This window comes from Ctenocephalides felis, unplaced genomic scaffold, assembly GCF_003426905.1.
Source record: "Ctenocephalides felis isolate EL2017-DRISC unplaced genomic scaffold, ASM342690v1 CF-g0.4_SCAFFOLD_01170, whole genome shotgun sequence".
In the NCBI taxonomy this organism is placed as follows: Eukaryota; Metazoa; Arthropoda; class Insecta; order Siphonaptera; family Pulicidae; genus Ctenocephalides; species Ctenocephalides felis.
Window position 1 is genome coordinate 55,089,751 of NW_020537324.1, and position 20,592 is coordinate 55,110,342.

At 30.6% G+C, this 20,592-nt stretch overlaps 3 protein-coding genes across 3 annotated transcripts; 1 reads left to right on the plus strand and 2 right to left on the minus strand.

Moving 5' to 3' along the window:
• Positions 1–16: 16 nt before the first annotated feature.
• LOC113367419 (centrosome-associated zinc finger protein CP190-like) lies at positions 17–2,874 on the minus strand. The gene is made up of 2 exons (XM_026609028.1): positions 2,783–2,874; positions 17–2,492 (listed from the first exon to the last, which is right to left on the minus strand). The coding sequence occupies exons 1-2, from the start codon at positions 2,872–2,874 to the stop codon at positions 17–19; spliced, it is 2,568 nt and encodes an 855-aa protein (XP_026464813.1).
• Positions 2,875–3,023: 149 nt separating this feature from the next.
• Positions 3,024–4,709, plus strand: LOC113366780 (mitochondrial inner membrane protease ATP23 homolog). Its single transcript, XM_026608434.1, has 6 exons — positions 3,024–3,221; positions 3,454–3,662; positions 3,728–3,773; positions 3,845–3,926; positions 4,153–4,377; positions 4,446–4,709. Exons 2-6 carry the CDS (start codon positions 3,464–3,466, stop codon positions 4,641–4,643), a joined length of 750 nt encoding a protein of 249 aa, XP_026464219.1. The 5' UTR covers positions 3,024–3,221; positions 3,454–3,463; the 3' UTR covers positions 4,644–4,709.
• A 628-nt stretch (positions 4,710–5,337) lies between these two features.
• On the minus strand, positions 5,338–18,625 carry LOC113367420 (rho GTPase-activating protein 21-like). Its single transcript, XM_026609029.1, has 10 exons — positions 18,335–18,625; positions 16,396–16,584; positions 14,051–14,189; positions 11,205–11,500; positions 10,925–11,089; positions 10,435–10,809; positions 10,109–10,241; positions 9,500–9,771; positions 8,533–8,590; positions 5,338–6,826 (listed from the first exon to the last, which is right to left on the minus strand). Exons 1-10 carry the CDS (start codon positions 18,623–18,625, stop codon positions 5,580–5,582), a joined length of 3,165 nt encoding a protein of 1,054 aa, XP_026464814.1. The 3' UTR covers positions 5,338–5,579.
• Positions 18,626–20,592: the final 1,967 nt, after the last annotated feature.

Below are 20,592 nucleotides of genomic sequence, written 5' to 3' on the forward strand. Positions count from 1 at the left end.
TTTTGCTGGGACTCAGTTAATTTGAGTACATTACCCTGAGTAATATTTTTGTTGTTGTGAAACCAGTTTGAATTTCAGCCTGAACTTGTCCTAGACTGGATTCATTGCTATGTACAAGAGAATGTTCAGACATTGTTTCTGAAATATGTTCTTCTGATATTTCATCCAATTGCATTTGATTTACAAGGAATTGAGTATTGTCTTGATTCTCGTCAACATTCTGGTTAGATATTTCATAATGATCGTCCATGACAACAATGCTATCCACAAGACCTAAACTAGTAGCTATTCCAGAAGCCACATTGTTTAAAGCCTCTGCTTCAGAGCTGGGTTCTAAACTTTGCACTACTGCATTTTGTATAATGATATCACTTCCTACAATTTGTGAGCCAATTGTAGCATTTTGAGATATAGTATTAACATGCGTCTGATGTCCGGATGCAAGCATCATTTGTACTTCCTTTGAAACTGCTGGTGGTAGAGCAATATTTGAAAGAATTTTAATCTTTCCCCTCTGTTGTAATTGCGGGTCATTAGGGATATACTTATCATTACCTTCTACAGTTTCCATAGAAGGTTCAGTATAATTCTTTTCTTCATTATCAGAAAATTCAATAATACCATCATTGCGTGCTTGTTCTTTATGAACTGATTTTACATGAGCATACATGTTTGCTTCACGTAAGAACATTTTATTGCAATAGATGCACTGTTGGGACTCCTTTGTGGTAGCACCAATTTTGTGTCCTGTTTGGGCCATATGGGTTATCAATGCTTGTTTTGTCCTAAACCAAGTTGAACATTGGTTACAAACGAATTCATTCAATTTTGAATGATTTAATATATGTTTAGACAATAAAGCATCATTCAATGCTATATAATCACAATGAGAACATTTAGGAAAATGTGTGTTACTAGGTGGTTTAATACCATGCTTAGTATATAGATGAAAATATAAATAATTACGTTTTGTGGACTTATGACCGCAGTGTTCACAAATTCTTACATCTATTTTTTCATTATGAACTCGAACTAGATGTTTTCTAAAAACGGGATAAGAAGGAAAACTTATAGGTCTACCATTTGTTCCACATCTTAAACAAAGCCAGGGACCAGTCTTATTTTCAGCGCCTAATGCAAGAAGGGCATGCATCTTTTTTGCATCAATTACTTTAGGTTGTTCTTCAACTTTAATTTGACCTGAAGGAGTTATTATTTTGTGTGTAATTACTTTACCATCATTATTTGGACTGCATTCTTTTGCTACACTAACCACAACTTTATCATCATTATTTAGCTTTGTCGTTCCACTTGATCTTTGCTGAACTACTTTAAGTTTAATATTTTTATTATTCTTCATGATATGTGGATACTTCTTTAGAACCTCACTTATTATACGAGCGTGATTAGCACTGGAGTCTTGACTTACACTTATTATTTTTTGCTGTTCTGTTTTAATATTCTGTAAGGCTTGGTTTGAAGATTCTGTAGATATTTCTTGTGAGTTAGAATTTGGGTCCTCTTCTTGACCACTATCATAATCATCATTTCCATTGTCATGATAATTATCATCATCCGGGTCATCTTCATTTTCTTCCACTTCATAATTTGCTCGCAGCCGATGGGCTTCTACATACTCTTTGACATCTTGTAAATTTACACGTTTAGGTTCAGAAGAAGTTGGTGATGCAGGAGCTGGTCGTTTTTGCACATAACCCTTGCGCAATTCTTCAAATGGATTGTTAGAGTTTGAATTTTTTGATTCAATTGAATTATTATCCAATTTTGGCATAGATAGAGGTTTGCTCTCATAAGATATGCTATCAAAAGAAGTTTCAAATGTATTATCGCTAACAACTTCTGTTGCTTCAAATCTTGTAGGACGAGGTACATTATCAACAATATTTGAAAATTTAGGTTTAGTCACCCTCAATGGTTCCGGAGTTATACTATCCAGCCCGTAAGACATTGGTCGCCTTTTCATGTTTCTAGCATTTGAATACTCATCTACCTTCTGGATAATATTTCGACCTTGTAAGTTATATGTCATAGAAACAATAGGATTCTGATGGTTGAGTAAAACTGGCTTAGAAGCATTTGGTGCTTGTATTCTTTGTGCTCTTAATAACTTTGTTAGTATAGCAATGTTCATAATCTGTGCTGTAGTTTGCAACCTATCAAGCATATTATATCTAAATTCTAGTTGCCCCGTATACATGAAATTGACAATAGGGACCACAACGTCTGCTTGCAAGTCCATTGGCATGATAAGGCAGTCATCAATCATTTCACAGTTTCTTTCCAATATAGTAAAATATTCTGTACAAGCATTTAAAACCAAGCGATGAACTTTCAATTGTGAATTATCATGAAACTGCAGTGTCAAATCACAATAATCAGTTTTATTGAAAAACTGTTGAAGCCGTTGAAGGAAAAACATTCCCCAGTTGTCGACGCGTATGTTTTTTATGTCACCCATTTTGCAGCTTGTTCTAATCACTTTGTTTTAGTAGATCCTTTAAAATATTTATGCGTTAAAAAGCAATCGTTATTAAACATACATCATGCAAAAATATAAATTAAATATGCTTATTAAATCTAATGTATAATTAAATGAACCCAATGTCAAAAATACTGCAATCGATGCCAGGCATCCTTTTAAGAAAGAGTTTATCTAAGAACACTTTCATGATTATAGTTTACTCCGGACAATTAATGTATAAAGTAGCATAATTAAAAGGCATAGTAAACATAAATTCTTTTGTGTACAAACCTATTTTACATCACCATTTCAGCTCCATCTTTAACAGCAATAAACTGAATAGTATGCTTGGCCATGTTTAGTGTAGATGTCGCATTGCATTTAGCCGCCATTTTGATCGACTTATCGACATTCAGAAAGAAATTAGAAGGCGACACTAAGGACATCTATCCCAATTTGCACATAATTAAAGTCCCAAACAGATAAGCAAAAAGTCACTTTGGTTAACTGCGCGACCACATCTGAATTTTATTTTTGACAATATATTATTTAGCAATTTTAAATTATTTAGTAATTATGATTAGACGAATATAATATAAATTATCTTACGACGGTGTATTAAGTTTAAAATAGATTTAGCAAGTTAAAACAGTTTGGTTAAATTTATAACAATTTTCAATATAAATTTAACAGGGTTGAATACGCTCATTATTATATTCTATTAGTTTTAATTGGAAAGGTATATATACTTCGTTTATATGTTACTTCTTAAGATAAATCTTATTTTATAACCCTCGCCGCTAATATATATGTCATGAATTATAGGTTATATTATATAATTGTTCAATTATTAATGAATGTAAAAAGATAACTAAAACTACTAACATTTTTTAAGCTTCCATTACATTTGCATAATATCTTGCAAATTTTCTTATCTATGATATCATGTCACCATTATAAAATCATTCCAGAATCTATAAAATGTTTGCGGATGCAGAAAATACAAACAGTTCCTCAAGTACAGATCCAGAACAGAAAGAATGGGGATACGATTTATACCCTGAACGTAGAGGCCAAAAATATTCACCCAGTTTGAAAAAAATTATACTTGGAATTGAAGGAAGAGAAAGTACAGATAAATTAAAATGTGAAAAAAATGTTTTTGCTTGTATTAAGAAAAGTAAGTAAAAATACATTATAATAAATGTCATTTACAATAATAGAATAGAAACCTTTTTTTTTAAGGTCCTATTGTAAAATTAATGATGGGTGCATTGAAAAGTTCCGGCTGGTGAGTTGCTTTTTGTAATTTAATTTTAAAAATTGATTATTTTTTTGATAATAATGATCTCAATAAAATAGTGAGATGGATATCCGAAGACATATATCATGTGAAGTTTGTGATATTTCTGTTAGTGGGGGTTATGATCCAGAACTGAATCAGGTGAAATTTAATTTTTTTAGTTTATTCATTTATATTAGCATAATATTTCAAAATTCGTGATCATGATAAATCAAAGTGAATATGGCCTATTCACACTTTTCTTTTATTTCTCATGATCAGTGTCAATTTTACTCCACATCAACATAAATAAGATTGCTTCATTCACATAAGTTTTCATTATTATTATATTATTTTGCCTAATGTATTGTTTTCTTTGTCAGTGTAGATAGTTATTTGTCAGAATGTGGCTAGATCACAAGGAATGGTCCAAGGTGTCCTAACACATGAAATGATACATATGTTTGATTTTTGTCGAAATGAACTTGACTTTAAGAACATTGATCATTTAGCCTGTACAGAAATCAGGGCTGCTAACTTAACTCACTGCTCGTTCTTGAGTGCATGGGGCCAAGGAGATGCCTCAATATTTAATGTAAAAGAAGCTCATCAGGTAATGAATAAAATCTTGTATGAGAGTGGCCATAAAAACATTACATTCGAAATTTATTGTTTATTTAGAACTGTGTGAAAACAAAAGCTCTGAACTCAGTATTAGCCGTACGAAATGTAACTCGAGATCAAGCAATAGATGCTGTAGAACGAGTATTTCCAAAATGCTATGCAGATTTAGAACCAATAGGCAGGAGAGTGCGTCGAAATTCTAGAGATATGGATAAAGCGTATATGGAAGGACCTATGTATGGCTATGATGTATAAGATTGGAAGTACATGTAGTATTGAAAATAAATATTTAATAAAACATCAAAAATATATTTACAATTAGTGAACTTTTAATACAGGCAAGTCTACTGACAAACTAATGTAATCTTGGTTAACCACTTATTTTCAGGTTTCCTTTAATTCAACCACTTATAATTAGCCATAACCCATTCATACTAACTAAAGCGTGATTCAAATTTATTACATATAGACTTGCAATCAATTCATTTTAAAGTCTTAAATAAAATTTTACAATTATATATAATTGAATACTTGAATTTATACATCTCCAAACACTCTACAAATATTCTGTGATTAATAATTTAAATATAATCTTAGTTCATAAAATGTAACTTTTTTATTACATGTATGAATATTTGGTGTTTCCTAACGTGTATTTGTAAATTTAAATGCTGGATAGTTTTCTATGTGAAATCCAGTAAAAAAGCATCATATGCTTTTATTTCCCAAGCATTTACCTTGAATACATTCATTAATATTACATAAATTTTAAGAAAAAAAATATCACAAATTTAAAATCATTTTCATTCACTTAACATAATCTGATTTTATGGTTTTTATACCTAATATTTATATAAAATATTTTCATTAGTTGAAATAATAAAAATATGTATATGAACAAAACATAAATATAAGTTAATGTTATTAATAGATTTCTAAACTTGGTTCCGATGTTAGAAAGATATGCATAATATTTAGCAATTACATTTAAGCAACAATAAATAATTGACATGTTTTCAAAAATTGTTAACAATGGTTTGGTGTTTTGTGTTTTCATAAGCTATATTACGTTCTCTTACATTTAAATATACACGATGATATCACATTGACACAAAAAATATTTATGAAACCCTTTATTTAATACTCTTCATTCGAAAAGAGAAAGTATTTAGATTTGCAGACAGAATGTGTTTATATATGTGACTCGAGGAAGTTATGACTTACTCGAATTTCTGCAATCATGTTACTTGGAGTTCTCATTCGTACTTCCAGTAAAAAACTGTCACGGGCGCAAGTTCCTAAATTTAAGTCAGGAGAACTAGTTCGCACCTGTTCTTTTCTAGCTTCTGATTCTTGAGAAGTTACATAGTCCTTAGTTCCTCCAACAGTATGTCTACGTTTTATACTTCTATTTTGACTACCATTCTTTCTCTTCAATTTAGTATCTTTTTTACCACAATTTTTACTAGAAAGTGTCATTTCTCTGGTTTTATAATTGGTTTGAGTCTTTTCAGACTTGGAAAGGCTTTCTGATCGCTTTAGTTTTATATCATCCTTTTTATTAAGACTCTCTGATCTTTTTAGTTTGTTTATGGGTGATTGAGTTCTATCATGTTTGTTCAAACTTTCTGAACGAAATAAAGACCCTGGCTTAACTGAAACTGTTGTAGATTTATCATTGTATAATCCTTCAGATGTTAAAGTTAAAGAAGTGCCTGCTTGATTTGAAGTTATATTAAGATTTATGTTAGATTCTGGTCCTTCGGTTGGTCTGTCCTGATTTGATATGTTCTCTTGGACCGTAGATTGCTTAGAAACATTATATGATAAAGTATTAGCGTCAGAAGTAGTATTGTTAGTATTTAAGGGCTTGACCACATTCACAGGTATCATAGAGTTGCTTTGAGATTTTAATAAAAAATTCCCTGTGTAAACGTTTTTATAATCTTTGCTTTTATTAGTACTAGTTGCAGATTCCGATCCTGATATGCTTTGTGAGGATACGTCGTGTAAATTTTGATGATCATCATTTTCTTTTAAGTCTGATTGATCTGATCTTAAGCTATCCATAGTATCATTGCTCTCACAACTTTGGGTGCTGACACTGCGGCAGGATTGTTGGCTGGAGATGGTCGAACTTGTAGAAGCATAGTCTACGATATCACGATCATGAATTTTATTTTGATTTGGGTGATCTATATGTTCCTGGTCATAGATGAGAGAGGTATTTAAAGGTTGCTGATTATGCTGCCCATGGGAGGAGCTTCTGAAACGTCTATGCCAACTAGGATCACGAAGTCGGCTCGGTGAGCCGTGAGGTTTTTCTGGACTTTCATCTGCATAAGGTATGTTATCAGGACCAGAAAGTGGATTTAAACATGTCGGCGAGTTTAAGAGGCGATCGAATGTTGACTGAATGTCGGACACCATATCAGAACCTAAAGGAATTAAGAAATAGTTATAAGTACGAATCACACCAACGTGCGTAATGACACGAATACCTATACTAATTACATAACATAGGTTTCTACAAAAATTATAACAATATGAGGTGACTGAGAAACCGTTATATATTCTCAGTCCCTTAAATTTAAATATTTTTATGTCTTATATTTGTTGAATATGCGTAATGTTTTTTCATCTACAATCAAAAAAATATAAACGAAAATTTAGATGCCAACTATAATAAGATCATCAAGTCACACAAAATTTACAGGTTAACATATAAAGTTAAAATAATCAATTTATTAATATAAAAACACCAAAACTATTATCAGTAAATATTAAATTTATAAGTTATTATATCAAGCTATATCCAGATTTACGCCATAAAGCTAACAAAAAGACGAGATAGTAAATAAACATAAAGTAATGCACAAATTATTATAATCAGATACAGTATTTATGCAAACCAGCAAATATTTAATGCTTAATTAATTATTAAAAGAATGCTTATAAAACATTGATGATGCGTTCAAGTCAGAAAAAATAGCGTCACATTTCTGATAAATGTAACAAATCTCAAAGCAGAAATCTCGCAATCAGGAATTAATTTAAACAAATTAATATAGCGTTAATGGGAAAATTAGCTTTGGTTAGTCGGTGAAAAAGTATGAAGTTTTCATTAGTCAACGTCTAAGTTCTGTGCAAACGAATATGGTACCTTCGATTTTAGGGCCTTTTGCGTGGTGGCCTTATAGGTATCTGATTCATGACGGTACCTAATGATGATCGATAAAAATCAACATTTAAGAAACCACAATGATATCAATTATTTGTATTTTACAAATGCGATGTTGTGTTTTCGAAGTCAGTAAAAATACTATGTATTTATCTGGATTAAAAAATTTCGAAGTTTATGATTTTTATTCCTAATTTTATTATTATTATTTTATTTAATAAAAAGCAATATATATATATATATATATATATATATATATATATATATAATGTATGTATGTACAGAATAACGTGTATATGATAGACAAATTAGAAACTTGTAAATGATTTTGAACCAGTTAAATAACCGGTTAATAAATGAACTATGATTAAACTTATTGAATAAACAATTTGAAATTTCTGAAATGCATTAAAAAATTGCAATCAATTTTGATAAGGTAGTTTCATTGGTGCTACTTACTATAACTGTAGCGTTAATAAAATAACGGTTTTAAATTTGAACTATTATATAAATATTGATGCAGAATTATTTTTATTTTTCTAAATAAAAAACAATAAGATTTTCAATAAAATTCAACCTTTTCAGAATGAAAGCATAAATAAATAAGATATGGACCCTTAAGAATAAGAAAATAGACCCTTAAGGCGGACGAATAGACATAATAAATGGAAATGCGGTATAAAGCCCTATTTCTAGCACTATATCTATTTATAAAATAAAATCTATATTGAATAATTTCATAATTTATATTATTTCTTTTCGCATCACTTTCATATCAGCCCTATTTGATCTAGTATCTGATGTCTAAAATTCATTAAGTTCGTTTATTTTTACTTCGTGCATATGATAAATGAATAATTAGGCAATTATTAAAATCGATTTAAAATAAAAAGAATTATATGCAATAAAAATAGTCCCTCGCTCCACTATAGATAATTATATAGTCATTATTGGGGTACTTACATCCACTATTCAACTCCAAACTCTTCCTGTTTTCCGTACTGTCTTGAGATTTATCATCCTGAAATAGAAAAATAATTTGATATTACTTATATTTTTAAATCATAATTATTAAATCATTCATCTCTCATATGATAAATTATAGAAATAAAAAATATATATATATCTTTATGTTTAAAAGGTCTTGTAATTATTCAGGCAAATCTTCAGTAAATGAAGTAAAATACAGGTATATGCGCAATTAATATCTAATTATACATATATGTAGATATACTTATAAATAACTATAAAAAAACTTATCAATTGTATGTACATATAAATGAACTTATGAAAAAAATATATTTGATGTACATTTTACTATACTATTTTTTTTTTTGACTGCACTTGCTAATACTTTATACAAGAGTATGGTATAAAGAACTATGATATTAAATTTTTAATTGTTAACCACCAAAATATATTTTGGACCCTTATTAATAAGAAATGAGTAATAATCAATTTTCTTTAAAATTTTCCTTTCTTCTCGGTTGCTCATTGTAATTCTGTAATTGATATAAATTATGAATTTATTTGTACTTTTACTTACTTTTGCACAATTAAATAATAAATAATTTGAAATAATTTAGATCACAGATTTTCCTTACATACAATATATATGTACTTCATTTATCTAATATGAATGCAAGCAAGTAATGATCATGATTAATACTTGCTTGCATTCATATTAAATAAATGAAGTCGGGTAATTACCACTGGGGTAAGTTCGACCAATCAACTTTTAATAAATTGTTATAGTTAATCACGACCTTGAAGACTTCTGCACATGCAGTTGCAATATAAGAAAGCAATGTATCTCACTCAACAAATTGTCAGATATTGTTAAAATAAATATTAAATCCAATTGTATCTGGGATCTGTATTAAATACCGAGAATAAACATTCTTTTCGCATGTTATTATTTCAAACAGACCTGAATTAAGCTGTTGCTTTCTTCATGATATGTACTGCTGCTGTGACTAGATGAGCTATGAGTACTTGTCGTTGTCACCCTGGTCAACGAACAAGCAGAGTTCAATCTTTCAGAATTTGAAATTTCTCTGAAACTATTCAGGTCGTCGCTTCGTTGAATTTTTCCATCGCCGCTTACGCTCATTTCGCCAAAAGATTGATTTTCCGTATGGACGCTTGGTATTGGCGCCGTCTTTGTCCTGCCTAAAACTTTCTGCCGTTTCTTGGCCGCAGCTAAAAAATAACGTGATATCATAATTTATAAATTGAAAAATTCACGCACATTAGACTATAAGCCTTCTTTCACATACACATACACCTCACGTGTGTAAGAATGTCGCCTATAGACGACAACCGCATAACTACCTGTGTGTGCGGGTGTCATCTATGGACGACATCCAGTGTGTCGCCCCTTGCTTGAGCTTTTATCATTCTGATTGTGAATTAAATATTGAAACGTCATGGTATCATCTTTGATACTCAATCAAATAAAATAAAATAAACTAAATACATTATTGTAAATGCACATATTTTATGAGAATTTTGTAAGATTTTTAATTAATTTCATTACCTTCCACTTTTGTAACATTTTCTAATAGCAAAGTTTTTGCAGGTGGCGTTTGCGTAACAGGCGCATCAGTTGTCACTTCAGGAATTAATTCAGGAAGTTCGTTGCTTTCTGGAGGGCTGAAAAACCAATCAACCTGGAAAAATAAGAAAATCATTTAGAAAAGTATTACCAATTATAATTAAACAGGTAATTAGAGTTATAATATTTGTTTGTAATTCTAAACTTGTTTGTCCAAATAAATTAATCAGTTTTTTACTGTCAACTAGAATCTCTCAGAATCATCTTTACATCAAAATTAGATTATTAATAAATCAAAATAAACTCACATAATTGAGTACACTCTCAACTATTCGGCACTGGTGACTCATGTCATTAACCATTGTGGCTAAGCTGTCTTCATTCGCCTTAACTAGCGTTGGTCCAAAAACAATAGCCAAATTGCGGGCTTCCATTTTGTTAACAGAACTATTGCAAACCACTCTTCTCAAATGTAGCATTAAATGGCGCAGGGTTTCATAATGATGTGGAGGCAGTTTGCGTAGCAGCAACCGCAAAGATACCAAACGTTCAGTTTGTCCAACCGATTTATCCGCTGCTATCAGTAATGGGTACAAATTAGCGGTTAGCAACGAATCGGGCAGTCTCCTGAAGAATGATTTCAGCAACGAACTTATTACGTTGACGTCGTTCCATCGAGGATCCTAATAAAAGAAATCACCAAAGTGATTAATTTCGAAACAAAATAGGTTGACTACCCTATTTAGATCATTGGAATACTATTGATCAAATATATTTAAAGTTTTTTTTATGACTTACCTGCATATCCTCTTCAGTAAGCCCTCTACTGGCCATGTTTGTGAGTGCCTGAACGGCTGCTGTGTTGCCGGGCACACGATAAATACCCATGACATCTAATCCTCGAGCTTCTACGACGCTCGTGCAGAAATCGACCAGACGAGGAACAAATGGGTTATCAGCACTCTGTTGAAAAATGATATATTTTATTCATTACCTAGTTAAAACCTAGTACCTATTACCTAGTTTTAGAATTCAGTTTATTTCAGAAAAAATATTACTATTGATTACAATAACTTACAGGTGGGCAAAGTTCAATCGGCACGCCTATGCACCGTCCACTATCCGGCCCTGGTGATGTGGGGCTTTGGCCACCTGAGCCTCCCACGGCTGCTCCTTGCATTCGTCTCAATTGGCGGGCGACTCGTCCTTTCCATGTTTTACTTTTTGGGCTCCCCCCTTGCGTTTGTTGCTGTTGGGGCACTGGTTGCGGCAGCTGGTTTGCTTGAGGTTGCTGTTGTTGATTATTGGATGGCTGCTCAATTAAAGAGTTTGCGGGCAAAGTTGCTTTACGCGTTTTGTTGACAGGGGATTGACCTACAGGGAAAAATTCATTTGTTTCATGAAAAAAATACATGCGCATAATATATATTATTAAATAGCAATTATTAATACTTATAATTATATTTTATATTGCAATTTTTTATTACTATCATTATTATCGATTTGATCTTTTTGTAATTAATTTTTATTTTTCGTTTGGTTTTAAATAATATATTATCATATGATCAATATGTCAGTGAACAAACTTTCTTTTATTATTTTTTAAGGGTTATTCTGGTGTAAAGTTTTTGGAAAATCGATTTATTGTTTCCGCACATTTTCAATGTTTAATTGTTCAAGAATATGTGTACAAGAGGATTTTTGAAAATTCATATTATTTTCTTAGATATGGCTGTTTGAGTACAATAGTCCTCATCTGTTCCGTCCCTACGCGAAACTTCAAACACATTTTTCTCAAAACTGTCTTTCTCGATACGATACCCACGATTTCTTTATCAAATTTCTTCTGTCTTTCTCGATACGACGATGAACATTGTATTTAATGTTCGAATGCTTTTTTTCAGCTCTTTTTTTCAGAAGCGAAATTCGTGCAGCGACTATGATTATTATATAATAAAATTACTATCTTTTTAATATTAACTATAAATAAGCTTGACAAGAGCCTGAAATAATATCTATTATTATTGATTACGGCTTGCTTATGAATAAATAAATAAATAAATAAATAAAAGATTTATCCATTTTTACTATCCCGATTTAGTTGCTATTTTTACAGAGTCTTCTTTATAGACTTCTCTTCATTTTGAACTATGCTCATTCCCAAATTCCGATATTTACTATATTTAAAAAATTCAAGAATATCAAATGAAGTTTGAAAAAAATATTTTTCTTTTGAATCGTCGCTATTTCGCAAAAAAAACATTTTTTTTAATTTGTCCGTAGTTCATACCATTACGACTAGATTTATATATACTAGCTGACCCGGCAAACGTTGTTTTCTTAAATAAGGTATTCTAACCAATTCTAAATACTAACAAGTAAAGTATTCTAAACAAATTCTAGAGAATCAAAAATATTAATACTTTAAGTGTATAAGGATGTGTTCTTTGAACTCTATATACAATGAGGCATTATAAAAACAATAAACCCCATTAGTTTGTCTTTATTTAGTCAATACAATCAAACTGGAAGTATTATACACTTTCTATAGAAAACATGGTATAATCCAATCCAGGTCTTTTTTGGTTTTTCGACTAATTGATTACGTTTCAAGTTTTTCTGATTCTTTTTGGATTTTGTATATAATTGTAAATAATACTACTGAGCTTATACAAAATTTTCAAATTTCTGCGAAGAAAGATAGAAAATGAATTAGATATTTTTTCTTTGACCTGCTTATTGAAAAGTTTCAAGTAAATTCGATGAATTAAAGTAAATTTAATAAAAAGTATATATGTAGAGCAGGGCAAGGCACAAAGGTCCAATTTGACTTTGAGCAGATATTAATTTTATTATAATAATCAAACCAGTTATATCACAACAAATAACACATTTCAAACGAACAATTATCTGACTACGTTCAGTAAAACTTCATATGCTTTTTTGCTGTCTTTCAAAAATTTGGGACGGGCAGGTGGTAAGCAGGTTTAATGTCTTATTTTAATTTTAAAGGTATTTTACAGAATAATTACATTTTTAACTAATGCTAAAAAACTACCAACGGAAGAAAATACTTTTATTATGGATTTTCAAAGCTGGTTATAGCTGGTAAAACATCTTTTTCCCTCGACAATCAAATATTGTTGTTAAACAATGCTTAACTCTACTGGTTTTTGACACATCGGTGGTGGACCTTTTTAACTCCGCACCTTCATATATTACTATCTATTTTTCGATAAATTCCGGGAAATTATAACTGGGAAAATTTAGGTTCTGAATTTAAATAACGTGAATAAAAAATAATATAATCTAGAAAATGTTTTATAAATGCCAATGAGTATATAATTATACAAATGAGATCTTTCAGAGCACCGTGTTCTCAAAAAATTGATATTTTGAGTTTCTAGTAACACTTGAGGCCTGTTTAATAATGTGTTTGTGTATAAATAAAGCTACAAACAAAACTACTTACTACAATTTAATCATAATTAAATAATATTCACGTAAAACATCCTATTAAACGTAATTGAAGGTCATCTGTCAAAAACGTTTGGCATTTGACGTATTAGCAACCGTAATTTAAATTACGCCTCCACAAAAATTTTCAAATTAAAAATGTAAAGTTTCTACGCGATTTTGAAATAATATCTCACCTTTCCGACTACCTACTGATTAGCACGAATTTTTCAAGACTAAGACTGGCCAAACTTTGCTTTTATAGGGCCTTCAAAAATAAGCATAAAATAATTGCAACTAAACCAAATACACCCTTAATTTATTTATCTAGAGATCTGATAAAACTATTTATATATATTATATAATATTACATCTAAATATGTAATTATTTAGAAGCTAACGTAATTTACATAAATGAGTTACAAAATCATTTATTTCATATTCACGCATTTATATTTGTTTACTTACCAGTCGGCGAACGACTTCTGAACTGTGGGAACTTTCTTGATGGTTTATGAGGCACTGATGTCGAAGCAGGAGCTGTTTGCGGTTCGGCCTGCTGCGAACCACTTCCTTCAGTTCCAACCTCATCGAGACCTTCTGTGCTCTGCAACGTATATTGTAATTGTTGTTATTTGTTCTAAATGTTAACCACACTAACACTAATATTATCAAGAGATGTGATATTAGAAATATTACAAATATGAGTCCATTGATCTTGTAATTAACACTTTATGCCACTTAAGATATTCTTATTATCTAAAAGTGTATACGTATATGCTAATCCTTAATCTCTTAAACTTATTCCACTTTTTTCATTCGCATCGAAATATTTACTAGTTAAAACCATAATTATATGTAGTTAAAAAGCATGTATGTATATATATTTGTTTTCAACTGCTGTTCTTACAAAATATAAACTTAAACATACTTCATGTGAGCCTTTATCATATTCCTTAGAAAATTGCCTCCATATAAATGTGCCAAAAATAATTGCTATTTCTTCATAACTGTAATAAGCATCTCTCAACTCTGGTGTCTGGGTAAATTCAACCATATTTAAATCAAAACACAACACTTTTCATTAAAATTTCATTTTTCATTAAAATTAATGCGCAATTTAAAACATACATTATAAAAATGGCTCGCACTGATAACAAAAATACGAAATTATGAAAGTTATGCCATTCTGAATTTAAAGATTGTATATTGCGACTAATACTTACAAAAACATTAACCAATTCGCTATCAAATTTAAAGGATGTTATCATTGAATAATTAAAAATGAAGACTACGTGTTTATCTCTATCGGATATGTTATCTGTAGAATTCGCAAGATATGCAGCAATATAGATATGCAATCTATAAATAATCGTTGTTATAAAAAGTTTTCAAAATATAAAATAAATCATTGAATGTTTATTTTTGCTGTACCTGAGTATTAAAACGACTAGCGAAAGCGCCATTTAGAATAAACATTCCCATAAGAATATTGTGTGAAAAGACTTAATTGATATGAGTTTTTTTTCGTATTAGTTTTTGATAAAAATTATGTATTTCAAAAACAATAGATTAGTTTTATATGAAATTATCCTCTTATCCTGACTCATCAATTCTTGTGAATATATTTTCTGATAATACTCAATAAAATTAATCAGGAATGAATGAGCAATCTAGTAAGAAATTATTCCATTGCTGTTTTAAGTTTGAATCTTCTATGAAGAATTCATTCCATTTATTGGTAATTAATACTTATCATAGAGTAAATTCAGATTTATAGTAAAATGATAAGATAAGTAAATCGAGTGACTTCATTCACTGAACAACTATAATCATTATAAAACCTGCAACATTTGTTTATTATTTTGAGGATTTATTAACAGAAATTTTACCTGTTATTGTGCATCACTTCAATATATATTGATAAAATCCAATACAAAAGCATACATTCATACAAACTCATATGCATAATACAATATATGATTATATGTGCATACATAGTCACACATATACGTACTCTCATATATAGTACTCATAGGCCTTATAATACATTATAATATATATTATATCATTATTGCAATAGTGTGAAAAATCTGCCTTTGCCATTTCACACCGCAGTGCCCGAGATGGGCAATTTTCTATTGGAAACATATTTCTGATCTGTATTTTTAAGTGAAAATGGACATCGCTACTGCACGATGTCAGGTTATCCAGAGCGGGGTTCGAACTCACGACTCCATCTACACGACTCCGTGAGCCGAACCATTACACCCATGCAACTAAATAGTGCAGTACTCGTACTACTCATTATATATTTAGTAAAAATCTGAACTGCAACTAAATGATATTTTAAGTATCAATATTATTATTGCAAAAAATTTGTGAAAATGCTGTTGTTGGAATAATTATATAACGCATAGAATACATATATCATTTTCCGTTTCAGTTCTTAGGTTTCTATTTTATGGTATTATCAAACAATTAGCCAACATCAGTTTTTTACTTTCTAGATGCTCAATTGCCGTAATCAAACATGTTTGAGAAGTGATAAACTAAGTAGTAACATGCATATATCTTTCTCGAGCTAAGTTTTAAAATGAGAAGAAATCACGAATAACGCACTGTGCATTCTGAATATGTATACACAATAAATAAACTTAGGATATTATTCTCTAAAACTGAAAGAACTCCTAAGTATACAACAACTTTGTAGTAGTTGCAAAAGCAACTTATTATTCAATGAAAAATGAAAATAAGTATGGCATAATTAATATATTAAATTTCATTTTCGCATTATTATGATGAGTACTTACAGCGCTAACTTTCGCACCAGCATCGTGCATCGCTCGTAACCAGTGCCGCATATCAGCCGGCCCTTCCGCCTGCAGCAGCAGCTCTGCTCCTGGTGCTGCGAATCGTAGCACATGTCTCCGCTTTGTGTAATCTGCTGCTACGTCAACAGAGGCAGAACTCAACTCGAGTGGTGGGAACGATTCGGGCGTCTGAAAGGAAAAATATTTATTTTAGTCAATCATAATTAAATTCACAAAATATTAATTTAATTTATTTATTAAGATTTAGACGTTTGGCAAACTTTTGCCATGGTTCCAAAATAATTACATAAATTTTTAAAAAACTTATTATATTTACATTTATTTTGGTCTCAAATTAAAAAATAAACAATTTTGTTTTTTTGATATTTTCAAAGTTTAAGGGGGTATTCTAGTGTAGAAATTCAAAAAAATCGATTTTTTTTATTTCACATCTTCAAAGTTTAACTATCTAAGAATATGGGTACGAGATGGTTTTGGAAAATTTGAATTATTTTCGAGGATATAGGCATTTTACAGACTCGGTCTCCATACTGGTTTGGCTTTCCGCAAAACTTTAAATGCGTTTTTCTCAGAACAGACTTTTTCAGTACTGTTGACACGATTTCTCGAGTTTTAATCGACCGATTTACTTGAAATGTTCAGAGAGTCTTGTTTATAGACCTATCTATAGCCCGAACTAGGATTATCCCCAATTCCAATTTTTACTATTTTTAAAAAATTCGAGAAACTCAAAATAACAGTAAAAAAACAATTTTTCAAACAGTCGCCAATTTGTAAAAAAAATTTCTCATCGCTAGTTCGGGCGATTGCGACATCATTGTAGATTAATAATCTTTTGATAGTAATGATGTCAAGACTGAGGTGCCAATTTTTTGAGACCACCCACCCATTTCATCAGCAGCCAGTTTTTACAATTTTCAACTTTTTAATTTTTGTTTTGTATTTTATTAATATTAATAAACAAGTGGTAAAAAATGGATAGTAAAAACATTCATTGCTTTCTTTTACGACACTTTAAAAATGACCTAAAATTCATCGCTCTATACTAGAATACCCCCTTAACAGTTCAAGAATATGTAAAATTTAAATTCTTTTCGGAGAAATAGCTGTTTGACGACGATAATCCTGATCTGTTTCTTTCCGCCGCAAAAATTTAAATACTTTTTTCTCGAAACTATCTATTTCAATACGATTCCTATGATACAATGCACTACGCTCATCTACAAATTTGGTTTTTAACATTTAAAAACAAATCTAGAACATCAAAAAAAGTTGTAAAAAATATTTTATGACAGTTGCTATTTTGTGAAAAAATTTTTATAACTTGTCCGTAGTTCATACAGACGCGACATTATTCTAGATTAATAATATCTTGATATTTCAGATTATTTGGAGCGCTAAAACTAGTGATATGATCAGATGCTAACATTTAGAGATCCCTTACTTCAACACTCTCGAGAATTAAAAATTTATGAGAATTTTTACATCTTCTTTATAATCTTAAAACATTAATCAATAACTTGCAAACAAATACAGTAAAAATATTGTTTGTTTTTTTACAGCCTTTTAGAACTTTTCAAAAAATCGCGTAATGTCTCTAGAACAAAACACCCCTTAATTTAATATAATTTTATTATTAATTCAAAATAAGTCTAAAAATCATATAAGCTTTGGCACAATATTATGGCCTTAATGAAATAATCTGAACACAAATAAATACAATAAACACTATACAAATGCCACTGTAAAACCATAGATTTTACATTTAACTTTGGTGCATAACATGTATATGACTTTGTTCAAAAATATTTAATAGAATAGAGCAGTAACTCGTTGTCAGTAGAAAGTGTTTTTTCTTATAATGATAATCTTTGTTTGCTTGAATACTTCAACAGCCCTACCCAAGAACCAGTCGAACCCCAACGTCGAAGTTCCTGGTGATAAGTCCATTAGCGAATTGCGACCTCAAACATAGCCACGCATTGCTGTGCGAAGAGCCGCATTTCATCGTATGTGTAGCAGCAGGTACTGGTGGGTTTCGTAAACCAAGATCTGGTACCCGTGAAATTTTGGACGCATTGGGCTCGGAAACGCGCGGCGGGAGCGTATCAGCCCGACCGCGCGCCCTTCTTCCGCGTTCGGCGGCTGCCCACGACGAACCATCGTAAAGTGTATCGCAAGAGGTCATGCGGCACAAAGACGGCGACATAACCAATGATTTAGAATTACGGAAAAGGCGCTTCGTTGTTGACCAGGAATTTAGATGAGAATGTCATGTATGTAGTAATCCATCTAATATCGCATTTTTACAGCGTTATTTCAGATGTTATCAACTTTTATATGATTTACACAACATGTATTAGATTTAGTTATCAAAGGCACATTTTATTGTTCTGTATTCACTGTCTTGGCATACAACTCTATTAATAATTTTATCAAAGAACACCCTTATATTTATTCATTACTACAATTTTAAATATTTAATTTTTTCAAAATAATGCTTCCCACGTAATTATATCAAACATGATTTTATTAGAAGTTTTAGATCAAATTATAAATTATTTTATATTTACCATTGCTCTATTTCACATTTAATTAATAATATTTCATTAATCGTTGACTATAATCAGTATAATTTATAGATATCTATAAATATAGCAGACGGATATTATTTATCATTAGTAAACATAATTTTTAACTTCCCAGAGGATAAGTTGCAGTAATGAAAAAAAATCAGAAATGAATTTTTTTGCATATTTTTACGTTTTAGAGTCTCCTATACATTTTGGCATACCTAAAAAATGGATGTATATCTGTGTGTATAGTATGTATTAGAGATGGGTAACTCACTCCGGAGTTATCACTCCGATATAACTTCTCCCTCGGAGTGAATCCAAGTGGAGTTGCCTCGTCGGATTTATCATATCCGACTTCCCTAAACTGGTACTAAATCTGTTACTGCATTTTTGCTTTGAGAAGGAAGCTGTCGCTTTCTCGTCTCACAGGCGGTTTTATGACCTTTTAGGTATACGTTTTTTTTCCAAAAAATACAAAAATATTACTTAAAAGATACAGAACAATGAAATTGTGTTTAAGTGTGAATAGCTCCGATATATAATTTATTGAATAGTAAGGGGTCATATTTCTAATGACGACAATCTTTGGCAGTGAATGACGGCAATCAGGAATATACATACCGAAAAATACATTTAATCTGGTTTTTCCATAGCCTGAAATAACAATACTTTAGAGTGCAAAATATATCAGTGACGTCCACAGTATTTAGGCATAAAAAATATAGAGTATTAAATTTTTACTTTTACACAATTATATAATTGTTTAAAAGTAATAATATGCTGATCGAACTACCCGATATAATATTAATTCTCGAATGGAAATAGCAGAAGAAAAAATTAGAAAGCAGAAGTATTATTATTTGGTAAAAATATTTTATGATAAATGTTTTGCTTTTATTACAAAGTTAACTTCATTATTTTTATATAAAATTAATCCAAAAAATCAATTATTTTTTCATCAAAAGACAATAATTAAATTAAATTTGATTCTCAAGTTTTGCGTTTTTACTTTGGTCAGCACTGTTAAAATTACGAGTCATTGAGTCGATCATGTGGTCGACCGAAAAATTTTACAACTTGTCATTTATTTGTGAATTTTTTAGAAAAATTATTTATTGATAATTTTTTAATTTTATTTTATTCATAAATTTCATTTTAAAAATTAAATGGGATTTGACAAATCCTTAGATGCATAGACAACGCACTATAGAACACATTTGTGTCGAGTATTTCGGTTTCAAAGTGGTCGGAGTCGTGGAGTTGTTAAGCGGATATAACTCCTCCCTGAAGCGGAGTCAAATCCGAGTCGATCCGGCTTCGGATATGATAAGCCCATCTCTAGTACGTATGTATGTATGTATGTCCGGATATACATTTTCGTCCACAATTTTGAAATAACGCGGATCAACCTGAATTTGAATGTTTTAAAAGAAATTCGATTGGCATTGATGGGAAGACCTGCTGATTAGTTTTAGGCAAAGGCGAGCAAAATGTGACAAAAATGGCAATTGAGTTTTTGAAAGAACTTAGCGTCCCATTTGAATGAAAAACATTTCCCTTGTTTCGATGAAATGAAAAATTGGTTAAATTTGTGGAAAGA